The following is a 13,380-nucleotide window of genomic DNA, read 5'->3' on the forward strand; positions in this document are numbered from 1 at the left end:
CCGATAAATAGCCTAACTCCCATATTATTAAAAAAAAGAAGAAAGGTGAATTGAGTTGAACAGTAAATTTTAAATAAAGAAAGAAAGAAAAACAAAAGTCATGCATGACAAATATCAAGCTTTATTTTATTTGCTGTGGGGACTTTAATGGAAAATCTCTTTTTAATTTTCAATTTCAGATGCTTCAGAGGGAGAAACGGAGCAAAGGATCACCTTAAAAACCTCAATTAGCCTCGCAAAACAGCCTTTTGCATTGACTAGAGTTTCTGTGACAACTCAAGGCCATTTTCAAATGCTGTCTCCACGCTCCTGTGGGAACCAGTTCCTGGGAGGAGGTCACTTCTAGGTTCTTCTTGCTCTAACTGGGGCAGGTGCATCTCAGGTAGGTGCCACTGAATGATGATGACATAGATCCAGGTAGCCAGGACAGCTCCCACCATGGGAGCCACGATGGGCACCCAGAACCAGTAGTTGTAAGCCCTAGAGGGTGGAATAGAGTCTTTGTGAGATGTACTGCACAATGTACCGTATTGCAATATTTGCTAAATCTATTTGCAATATGTCTTGGTATTATTTTTCTTAAAAATAAAAAAAAAGCTTACGATTATTTCCCCCAAGTCAAAATGCCATAAACAATGTAGGCCTACATGGGTGGCAGTGGCTCTGAACCCCTAGCAAATTGCTCCTGATGTGCAGGTTGGTGCCTTGCATGTTTTCCTCGGCCATCAGTGTTATATTACATGAAATATGAATGTGTGTGGGAATGTAATGCACAATCTATGTAAAGCACCATTTACAATTTTACTTACAGTATTGTCACATTGTCGGCCAGAAACCATGTATCTTTCATCTCCATAGTTCATCAAATATAGTGAAAATACAATACAACGTTAATTTGTTTTTGGATGACATGCCAAAAACAATACTGTAGACACCAGGTTGAAAGTGGTTATGTTTGTCTGTCGGTTTTTATAAATATTTAACCAATGAATATTATTAACAAGAGCTTGTGACTAAACAATAACTACACTGGATCCATTGGAATACAGGTTCCTTTTCTGTTTTCTGTAAGTAATGGCTTTGGACATAAAATTTTGACATACAAATTTGTATTTGTGTTTGTTTGTATTTGAGGAAAATGTATTACTCGCATTACTCAATTCCATAAGTGGTGCGTATCAACATCACTCACGTGAACACCTCTGTGCCCCAGCCTGCACATAGGGTGAGTAGGCGTGGCCCCAGGTCTCTGGCTGGGTTGATCGCACCCCCACAGTTGGAAGACATGGCCATAGAGATGCCCAGTAAACCAACCGCAACCAGTGGGGGCACCAGGTTGTGTGGGACAGGATCGTTCTGAATGTCCACCAATGGCAGGTAGCACATCATTATCATCCCTGTACCAACTGCCTGTATGGTTAGAGCGAGGACACTGGTTAATTATCTGTTACAGATAAGAGTATGCATGCGTATTGTGGTAACAGGAATATTGTACATTGACTTTTACCATGCAGTCCTTGCCTGCTTTATGTTTAGGTAATAAATGCTTTAAATGCAAATTCATGTAAACTGAATGTGGAGAAAAGAAACTGGCTGGTGGAGACAATAACCTGTAACCTTTCATCATGAAATAACCATGTGAATCCAGAAGACCACAAGCCTTAATTGATTTCACTAATGGAGTTAAAGTCCATAGGAGGGAGTCTCATAGGAGGGATGTGGGCAGTTCATAAACCTCGACATCATCGTTAGGCAGATTTTCTTTTAAACAAGCTTTTTTTAAACAAACTTTTTATATTTAGATTTGTATTATCGTGAGAACGCGCATTGCAACTTTTCAAGAATAGAAAGCCTGCAGTTTCTATTAGGTTGGACTCCCTATCGATGATGTCACTGGTGGACCGGTTTATGAACTGCACACAGCCCTCCCATGAGACACAGACCGAGTAGGGAAAAAGTGGCATTTTATCATGAACATTAGTGAGGACCAATTATACGAAGGTAGGTTGAAAAGTGGTGAAGTGGTCCTTTAAGCCATGAAACTCTTAACAGTTATAATTTGTGCAAAGGGAAGATATCATATCCCTAATTTGTTGTTGACTAATTGCATGTCATAAGAGTTAGTTAAGAGTTATATTCTGCGTAGTACGACAGTTTTGTCTGACAAAAAATAGGCCTAAATAAAATGTAAAGTGTTGAATTGTTTCATTATTTTCACTTTTGAGTATAAATTAATTAGATGGGTGTGGTATGAATTTTCTCGTACTTATTCTAATCATCTTTTACCTGGTCAAGGAAACTGCTCCCCAAAGTCAGGAACTCAGATGGATAGGTGGCAAAAATAGAGGCTGTTTCATTAGCTCCGTACACAGTCAGGATGCCACTGCTGTAGTCCATAATGGCATCTAAACAGACAAAGAAAGACACACGTGTGTTTAATGTAATAATAAACCAGCGATTCCCAACTTGTGGGCCGGGGCCCACTGGTGGGTAGTGGTGGTGACCGATTAATTGGTGTGGATATTTGACTTTCTTTTTCTCATATTCGGCCTCATGTTATGGTATTTCCTATGTCATCATCTACGGTGCTTCAGTGGGCCATGAGGAAATGCAAGTGGGACCCCAAATAATTGACAAAACATTAATGTTTTATTGATATTATAACATTCTACTGTTTATGCACAAAATCTGTCCGTCCGTCCGTGTGTCTGTCTATCATGCATCTCGAGAACAGTCTGTCTGACTGACGGACTTCAAACTATTTTAAATAGCCTAATAGAATAGGTAATTATGTGTAATGCAATATGTACCATAAAAGAGATAAAATGGAGATACCCATGTACCTGTCTAGATACTTCCTTAATGTTAACGAAGTCCACACCCACAACACCAGAGGGAGTGCAACGAACCATGTACAACCCAGATTCGGCACAAACAAGGGACTAAATTATTTTCGCTCCTATGCCACCAAAATGTGGAACGCCCTACCAACAGTCATTAAGACATGCGAATCCCTTGACTCCTTCAAAACCGCTCTCAAAGGGCACCTACGGATGGCTGCAATTCGAAACTGGCCCCCGTAAAATCTGAATCCATACCCACCGCCCCCCCCCCCCCCCCCCCCCCCTTTTTCCCCTCACTGTATATGTTTCTTTTCCCTTTTTACCTCCATTATGATGAATTCCTGTTCTGTTCTTTGTCTATATAGAAGTGTCTATTTGTACGTCTCTAAATGTTTTGATGAATTGAACATGGTGGACCCTGTTGTAAACAAGTGTAATGCTTAATTGGGTCGTCCACTCACAGTTAACAGCCTTTGTATTGAGTTTGTGCTTGAACTGTACTGTAATTCTGCAAACTGTTAATCAAATTTTCAATCAATCAATCAAAGATGGAATCTTGGATCAGTTTTAAGTCTGATGTACAAGGTCACTATGCATCATGAGCATGAGTGAGTACCAAACATTATGGAAATTTCGGGGTACTACACCATCATACAATGAAGCATGAATGATGCTTTACCGTAGTACATGAAGAAAACCACAGCAGACGCTATGTAGGCCCCCAAGACCTGAGAGAGACAGTAGGGCAGGAGTTTGGCCCAGGGCATTTGCCCCATCACACAGCTACACAGAGACAGAGCTGGATTCAAATGGGCCCCTATAGGAAAGTGGAGAGATGGACACAAATGTTAACACATATGTTAAATAACATATTTGTTAACATAAAAAACAGGAACAGCATTTGTGTAATTTTAGATTTTACCTATAGGTCCCAGCTGGAACAAAATATTTTGAGATGGGGTCCGCGGCCAAATACATATCATTTTGGAAGTCCTTGACATGAAAAGGTTTGAGCACCATTGATATAGCATATCTGAAGACATTTTTAGAATTGGTCTTAATTAGTTAAACACTGTGCATTCTTATCATGCTTCAGTCATTTCTACTGTGTACCGGAGATGTACTTCATAATTTGTAGGCTCCATATATATTTTCCTGGGTTTAGGACCTTCCCATCTCTAAGCAGCAATAACAAATTTACCAGAAATGTTCCTGCTGATATACATGGCAACCATGACCCCAACTGAGAAGGCCATGTTGATGGACAGGTACTGGCCCTTCATACCCTGTGTTGTTCTCACCTGGGCTGATGCTGAAAGGCCAAATATCTTGAGGAAAGAGGAAGAATGGGGGGGAATACTAATATATATTATACTAATATTATTATTCATACCATGCATATATTACACACACAAACGCATGCACGAGAAACACTAGTACACAATATCAACCAACATGATAGACAGGGAAATAGACCAATTATTGTTAAATTATAACTAAGAGTGAAAAAAAGTGTTTGAAGTTCAATAAATTCAGATACAATACTTATGCAGATACAATAAATACAAAATAAAACTACAAATTCTAATACAACTAAATACAACAACTGGGCAGATTTCAGAGAAAATGGAGGGGAGAAATATATAAACCACTTAAATCCAATATACCGTACGTTATTGACCAGGGGTCCCCCAGGGGTCGTCTGTCTATACTTGGTCCCTCCTGTTTATTTTTTATTTATTTTTAACTCTACACCAAATTGCTTTGCTGAAAATAGATGATCTACAAGCTCACATCACACCACATTGTGTGCTTGTAGTCCTGCTATTTATTTTGTATTGTCACAGAACGTTCACTTACCGGTCTTATGACATGCTAGGGTTCAAATAGTTGAAGGAGCATACCGTGGTCTGGCATATCTAACCTATTTGCTATGATTAGGTTTACAAACCATGTAACTAAATACAAAAGGTTAAACACATTCAATTAAACTTCTGTAAAAGAGAGTCATCATCTCGATAGATGTTAAAAGAGTGAATTATTCTCAGAAAAAGGTCTTTGCTGAAACTTTTTACAGATAATGTTGACATGATGGGATTCGAAACAGCTTCTTATCAAGATCAATAACCAAGTATAGTACAAGTACATCCTGAGTGTAAATTGAACTCTGAGTGTACAAATGGAACCAAATGGACTGTGTACAAATTCAATGGAACGGGTCCATTTGATTCCATGTGTACACTCACTTGGGATATACAGACTACACCCAAGAACAGTTCAGGCCTCTCCAGGGTTTAAAGCTGCTATAAGCAATAATATGTCAAAATTTTAATGACTTTGTTTTTTTTTGTATTCAGACAGCCAGCAATGAGTAAAACGCTCCCAAAATAATTTTAGTCCCATCTAGGGGCCACAATCTGCATTCAAAGATGTTCCCACAATGGCAGATTGTGGAAATGAAATGAAATGAAATGATTACTATATTTACCCAGGGTATCTGGGCTAAGCTCAAGAACTTGTTTCCAGCCAGGCCCTGCTCATAGAACACATTTCATCGTAGTGGTTCAATGCCTTGTTCAAGGGCACTTCAGCGGTGGTAATTTTAACGTGTCGGACCGCTAGTCAGACTAAAAAAATGTGTGTTTTACCTATTGCTGGCTGTCCAGCAATAGGTACCAAAAAAGAAAAAAAAGTAATTAAACATTTGACATATTATTGCTTATAGCAGCTTTAACTGTTAAACTACCGGTAAGCAGCTATATGCACCCCATGGCAGTTCACTGGTCCCTTGTAGGGTTTATTTATAGTATTACAGTGTACAGGTAGCTAATAGCACATATTTTATTTAAAGGTTAAATGCAAAACTGTGATCTTACTGTCAGAGCAGAAGGATGTGGTGCCACCTTTTAGAATGCTTACAACAAATGCTTCTTAAACATAAATGAGCCAGTCTTTTGAACGGCTCTTTGAAAGGAACGGCTCCCAGAGATCCGGATCCCTTCAAAGAGCCATAAATCCCATCTCTACCACAAAGTCATCCACCACAGGCCCATAATCCTGTTCCTCCCCTCCAAGAACTTTAAAATGTATTTTCTTATAGCTGCTGTGACACTCATTAGTGTAAGCTGTAAACAAAAGGGGAGAATCAGCAACCTTCAGGGGAACCTGTGTAGATCGTAGGCAGTTTAAGAGAGAACTAACCTATCAGTTTAAACGTCTACTATCATTATTCATCCAATCAGGTTAGTATTGAGTTTAAAATGACAGATTAACCACTCAACAAGCAGGACTAGCTGGATGGTATTGAATGTCAAAGAGAAATCAATGGGTCTGACATGGAGTCGTGTGGCCCTCCCAAATGCTAGTACAGAACATTTTACGGCGTGTACGCAAATTTACAGATCATGTCACTCATCGATCTAAAGCTACTCAACTGGCCTGAAATTATTCAAATCAAATAATTAAAATGGTATCAGCAGCAGATTTTGCATCAGCCTTTGGGTGAATATAAACAATGCAAGATGTGATTGAATCAAATTTCAGTGAAAAACAATCAACATGCTGACCCTGAGGCGTAGAGAAAGGGGTGAATCATGCCATCAAAATGGACTGCCAGCCCAGAACATATTGATATCTTTAGTCCACTGCTCTCAAAGTTCATATTAAAATGCTCGTTAGTTGTTAGTATCCAATTGTAAAATTCATTACCACACAAGGTACCACATGCAGTACATTATGCAGAAGGAAATGGTTATAAAAAAAGGATATATACTGTATACACTTACTATAAGGATGAACGTGCCCAAACATTCACTCAAGCACTGCCGAACTAGGATGTTCTTAATTTTCAGTCTCTTCTTCAGTTGGTCCATGCTTGGTATCTATCCAAAACTGCTCTGGTTCAGCTATCACTGCCTGTGATTCTGTGCCACTTGTGCCCTGGACGGATCCCTGCATAGCATACTATGTCACTGACAACCAGTAATTGCAATACACAGTACGTCAGCATCAACAATCCGGTACAATTCTGCTACAATAAAAGACAAATCTCCTGGAGAAGTTACATTGCCCGATCACCAAGCTCAACTTGCTAAAATTCTACCGAAATGGAAATAGCACAAGCCTATTGGTGATAATTAATGGTTCTTTTCCGCTTCCAGTCCTGCCAGTTATAAAACTGAAGGTTTATAAGCATGCACATCCTCTCAGGTGATCAGTTGTAGGACAAACAGAAGATCAGCATCAAAATAAAAGTCCACACACTGTTATTATCCATCACCACAGGATCTTCATCATTGCTTCAGCATGCTGCAGTTACCAAAGGTCCAGGTAATTTAACCACAAAGACCAAGATGTGGTTTTCCTGTGGGTCTCTGGGTTGATGACACAAGTCTTGCCCAATACAGCAGATCTGAAACCCTTCACAAAATATGAAAACTATTATGGTGCAGACTTTGAAATGCTGTTATAGTGACAAAGTTTCTGCAAACACCCATGTTTATTCAACAAAATTACAATGTTTATAATTATGCTTATGTAGTTCAATATTGACAACCAGGAATGAATTAACAACCAACACTGAAGTAAATATATTATTTAATTTTGCCATTCATTCACTCACATTTATATAGCCCTACACACCATCTGCAGGACATTACAAAAATAACCTTTTCATTTTTAATTTAAGTGTTTGTGTCTCACTCTGCGAGGAAAAATAACTAGTCAACAGGATTGGCAGCCTCTTCTCTAGGTGGTTTAATGGAAAGAGCAGTCCATCTTAGAACATAACTGTATATTAAGCCTCTTTTAGGGAGCAGTATGGGTTGGCGCCCCAGCCTGTGTCTTCCGTGAGGAAGAAGCCCAACAAACCCACGGTGAGGCCTTTAGGAGGGCCATTCAAGCCTCAAGCGGAGCCTGCGGCACCACCAAGGGCAAGGTGGAGCCTGCGGAACTGTTGCGGCGCGAGAATCCACCATTCCTGAATAAAGTGCCTGGTGCTGGGAGTCTGGTGCAACGCACAGGGCCTGACCTGGTGAGAGCAGGAGTGGACCTGGTGAGACGTAGGAGGGGCCCGGACAGGAGTCAACCCACAGAGCCTAGTCCTGGCTGGGTCACCTGAGTGAGGGGTATGATGTTGCGAGACCCGAAACCCCGATGACCTTGGGATACATCACTGAGGATACGTCCCAGGTGCATCCATGTATGTATGTATTTTGTTTAGTTTAGTGCCATACAATCAGAGAGTGAGAAAGAGAGAATGTGAGAGAGTGGTCATACAAAATAAAAAGGTCTCACATCTGCTATAAAACTCCAACACTAAAACTCAAAACTATCTTCATGCTCCATGCAGTCTGGAGCATGTAGGCTACAAGTTACTTGAAACTCCCAAAGAACTTTGAGAAAAATGACCCATCATCCCGCATGTCAGAAAAAGGGGTTTCACCACCTGGGGGGAAAAAAAGAGGGGAAAACATATTGTTAGAAAACTCTCTTGTAAAAAACCCTATGGTAAGGATTCGGAACAATAGTTTTACAGCAGGCATTATGGCATGTTTATAGTGTGGTATTTAGGTAAGAAATGCCATTTTACAGCACTGGGCATTAATGTAAGAAACTTTACAGTAGGCAATAGTAGGCATGTAGCATACACCCCTTTCCAGCATGACCGATGGAAGCTATTGATAATATTTAGGAAAAAAATACTGATTTATTGGCAAAGGCTGATACTCACACATACACTTTTAGGAAGGATCCTTCAAATTTGGTCAAATCAAAGAGTTGTGATAAAAATAAGTAGTTAGCTACTACGTGGCTAACTAGCCATAGTATCGGACACAAAGTACTGCAATTGTGATACAAATGGGTCACATGATGGTTGTCAGGGTTATATTGAAAATGACAGCAGCATTTCACAAACCAATTAGCAAATTGCCATGAAACTAACATAGGAGTCAGAGCATGCTTTGCTGTACTACCAAACCAATATATCAGTCTGCAGGCTCTACTTAAATTGTCAACATTATGAACAAATTATAGTAAAGAGTCACCAGCATTACTAAATAGACCACAGATAAGATTGTAGTGTCTACAGTATATTCTAAAAAATATCTTATCTGTGTGCTTCCCAAACAATTTTTGTATTTGATGTGGCTTTTGTGACATCAGTGTTATTGTTCTGCCTGGTTAAAACGCTAAACCACTGAGAGACCACTAGGTGGAGCACAATCACAATGATTGTTGATACTAAAGCCATGTTCTGCATGGGTGGCATTACAAGTTTTGAACCATTTTGCTAGCTGTCTTTATCTGTCTGATCTATTCTGTGACAATTCTTTTACATTCTCTAATGGTGTAAACTTCTTGTACATTAAGTAATGCAAATGACAATAGTTTTAACAATAGTCAACTCATGAGAGCGTAAATTGAAACCAAATGGACCATCTGTCCATTTTACACTTTCAAGAGTTAAAGATATATAAGGGTTACCACCCCTTCTATTAGCTGGGGACCACCTGGAACCCCCTCAAGGACCACTGGTGGTCCACGGACCACTGGTTGAAAACCACTGGACTATACAGTATGATACAATATAGCAATAGTATGTACTGATCTGGAAACTGCTAAAAAATAGTCATGGACTCAAAGTGTGATGTTTACGGCCTAGAGGCAGCCAGTAGTGATCAACTAACCTGGAACAAGAGGACCAATGTGATCATGTGATTGTTTCAGGCTTCCAGGGCCTCCTGAACGTGTAACTGTGGTTTCCTCGTTCCCCTGGCCGTCTCTGACTGTTCGCCTTTCCTCTACAGTCTGACACACACACACACACACACACACACACACACACACACACACACACACACACACACACACACACTTCGATTTTCTTATGCCAATATTGTGGATTTCAATAATTGTATGACCTTTTTTGAGGGGCCTATGTCCAGCTTTGAGGGTCTGTGTAAACACTGAAGACAAAAGTGTGTAAACAAAAACAATAAAGACAAAGGTGAGGGCGCAAATTGTGATTGGCCGGGTATATTGGGTGGGAGATGTGCCATTGGTTGAGAATGAGATGATGTATGATGACATATGATAAGAGCGGCCCTCACTTCACACAGGTGTGATCTTTAGATAGACAAATACATTATATGCATTATGTATAGAAATTGTGTGATGCTTTAGTATTGATGTACAGAATCAGAATACGCTCACAGACTATACTGTTTTTGCCTGCCATCTGCCCCCTTCCCCCCACCCCATCCACCTGACCTACCCAGCCCAGATGTCATGGCTTTATTGTGTTTTTATTTTATTTTTAATATTTTTTTGAGATGGACACAAATGTTAACACATATGTTAAATAACATATTTGTTAACATAAAAAACAGGAACAGCCTTTGTGTAATTTTAGATTTTACCTATAGGTCCCAGCTGGAACAAAATATTTTGAGATGGGGTCCACGGCCAAATACATATAATTTTGGAAGTCCTTGACATGAAAAGGTTTGAGCACCATTGATATAGCATATCTGAAGACATTTTTAGAATTGGCCTTAATTATTTAAACACTGTGCATTCTTATCGTGCTTCAGTCATTTCTACTGTGTACCGGAGATGTACTTCATAATTTGTAGGCTCCATATATATTTTCCTGGGTTTAGGACCTTGTTCCCATCTCTAAGCAGCAATAACAAATTTACCAGAAATGTTCCTGCTGATATACATGGCAACCATGACCCCAACTGAGAAGGCCATGTTGATGGACAGGTACTGGCCCTTCATACCCTGTGTTGTTCTCACCTGGGCTGATGCTGAAAGACCAAATATCTTGAGGAAAGAGGAAGAATGGGGGGGAATACTAATATATATTATACTAATATTATTATTCATACCATGCATATATTACACACACAAACGCATGCACGAGAAACACTAGTACACAATATCAACCAACATGATAGACAGGGAAATAGACCAATTATTGTTAAATTATAACTAAGAGTGAAAAAAAGTGTTTGAAGTTCAATAAATTCAAATTGGTATAATAAACGTATGCAGATACAATAAATACAAAATAAAACTACAAATTCTAATACAACTAAATACAACAACTGGGCAGATTTCAGAGAAAAGGGAGGGGAGAAATATATAAACCACTTAAATCCGTACGTTACTGACCAGGGGTCCCCCAGGGGTCGTCTGTCTATACTGTTTATTTTTGTTTTTTTAACTCAAACACCAAATTGCTTTGCTGAAAATAGATGATCTACAAGCTCACATCACACCACATTGTGTGCTTGTAGTCCTGCTATTTATTTTTTATTGTCACAGAACGTTCACTTACCGGTCTTATGACATGCCCACATGCCTAGTATAGGCATGCTAGGGTTCAAATAGTTGAAGGAGCATACCGTGGTCTGGCATATCTAACCTATTTGCTATGATTAGGTTTACAAACCAGAAAGTCAAACCACTAAATACAAAAGGTTAAACACATTCAATTAAACTTCTGTAAAAGAGAGTCATCATCTCGATAGATGTTAAAAGAGTGAATTATTCTCAGAAAAAGGTCTTTGCTGAAACTTTTTACAGATAATGTTGACATGATGGGATTCGAAACAGCTTCTTATCAAGATCAATAACCAAGTATAGTACAAGTACATCCTGAGTGTAAATTGAACTCTGAGTGTACAAATGGAACCAAATGGACTGTGTACAAATTCAATGGAACGGGTCCATTTGATTCCATGTGTACACTCACTTGGGATATACAGACTACACACAGTTCAGGCCTCTCCAGGGTTTAAAGCTGCTATAAGAAATAATATGTCAAAATTGTAATGACTTTGTTTTTTTTTGGTATTCAGACAGCCAGCAATGAGTAAAACGCTCCCAAAAGAATTTTAGTCCCTGTGACACATCTAGGGGCCACAATCTGCATTCAAAGATGTTCCCACACTGGCAGATTGTGGCCCCTAGATGTGTCAGACTAAAATATCTTTCGGAGCGTTTTACCTATTGCTGGCATATTATTGCTTATAGCAGCTTTGACTGTTAAACTACCGGTAAGCAGCTATATGCACCCCATGGCAGTTCACTGGTCCCTTGTAGGGTTTATTTATAGTATTACAGTGTACAGGTAGCTAATAGCACATATTTTATGAAAAGGTTAAATGCAAAACTGTGATCTTACTGTCAGAGCAGAAGGATGTGGTGCCACCTTTTAGAATGCTTACAACGAATGCTTCTTAAACATAAATGAGCCAGTCTTTTGAACGCCTCTTTGAAAGGAACGGTTCCCAGAGATCCGGCTCCCTTCAAAGAGCCATAAATCCCATCTCTACCACAAAGTCATCCACCACAGGCCCATAATCCTGTTCCTCCCCTCCAAGAACTTTAAAATGTATTTTCTTATAGCTGCTGTGATCATCTAGTGATTGGCGGAATAACGGTGCAAACATATATTCAGTAATCAGTATTAATTTTATGGAATGCATAGAATAGACCTATAACACATCAAGTAGGCTACCACATTAGAGAAAGCATAGGAAACGAAAGTTACGAAGCGGAACAGATAGGCTCCTTTTGTTCTAAACACAATGAATCAGTTTATTATAAGTTCCGTTTAATTGGTTTGCTTACCAGGAAATGTGTTAAGTTTCGTTTCTTGATGTTGGGTGGTGAAACCGTGAAACGATACTGAGTTGGCAATGATCTGCCCAGAAGGAAAAAGAACAAAAAAATTAACAGTAGGTGACGCGGTCTATAAAAGCAACATATTTCAACGTCACCTCATTTGTGATTGACAGAGAACGATCGCTGCAACCTGACTTCTCATAAGATATAAACCATGACTGAGGTTAGTAATTATTTGATTGGATAATAGTTATTTATGATTAGCTTTGTCTTCAAGTTTAACGTAAAGGACAGGCAATTTGATAGGAATAGAATACAATACAAAATTACCTAAGAAAGGTAACTTTCACCACATTTTCTATTTGACTTTATCCCTTTATTTTCAAAGTGAAGTAGTAGGCTAATTTGTGTTAAATAGCTTTATAGCCTAATATAGTTTCTCTAGCTAAAACAGGGGGGGAAATCACCCAATCAGGAATGGAAGTGACCGGGGACAATAGCAGACACAAGAACACTACAAAGAAGCAGATACATGTCTAGCCCTGAAACATCACTGTATGCAACACATGATGAGCTTCAACCTGATTTGTGCACTTTCTCCATATCCATTTGCGAGGACTTGCAACGCACACTGTCCCGGGCCGCGCACCCCCCGCGCCTCCGGCAGCCCGGCTCCCAGTTCTTCTGCCCCTTTTTCCATATTTATATGCAGAGCCTAAAGGTGGTTGCACACTGGACGCCTACTTTATCCGCGGGATTCAGCGTTTTAGCGAAAGCGATAATTTAAGCATAATAACAACAATATCATTTGCAAATGTATCTGTCTCTTCAACAAATGCATGGGAGCCGGTGCCCGGTGTAGGCTTTTTCCAATTGCGGTTCTTATAATTCAGTGTTT

The 13,380-nt window shown here is 39.5% G+C and overlaps 1 protein-coding gene across 1 annotated transcript; it reads right to left on the reverse strand.

Annotated features, from left to right (window-relative positions):
- Positions 1–257: 257 nt before the first annotated feature.
- LOC306938023 (aquaporin-10-like) lies at positions 258–6,715 on the reverse strand (the record flags this gene model as incomplete). Its single annotated transcript, XM_079522046.1, has 6 exons — positions 258–480; positions 1,193–1,410; positions 2,287–2,405; positions 3,523–3,660; positions 4,045–4,171; positions 6,629–6,715. 6 exons carry the CDS (start codon positions 6,713–6,715, stop codon positions 258–260), a joined length of 912 nt encoding a protein of 303 aa, XP_079378172.1.
- Positions 6,716–13,380: the final 6,665 nt, after the last annotated feature.

The sequence above is a fragment of the Electrona antarctica genome (genome assembly GCF_951216825.1).
Source record: "Electrona antarctica genome assembly, chromosome: 15".
Taxonomy (NCBI): Eukaryota; Metazoa; Chordata; class Actinopteri; order Myctophiformes; family Myctophidae; genus Electrona; species Electrona antarctica.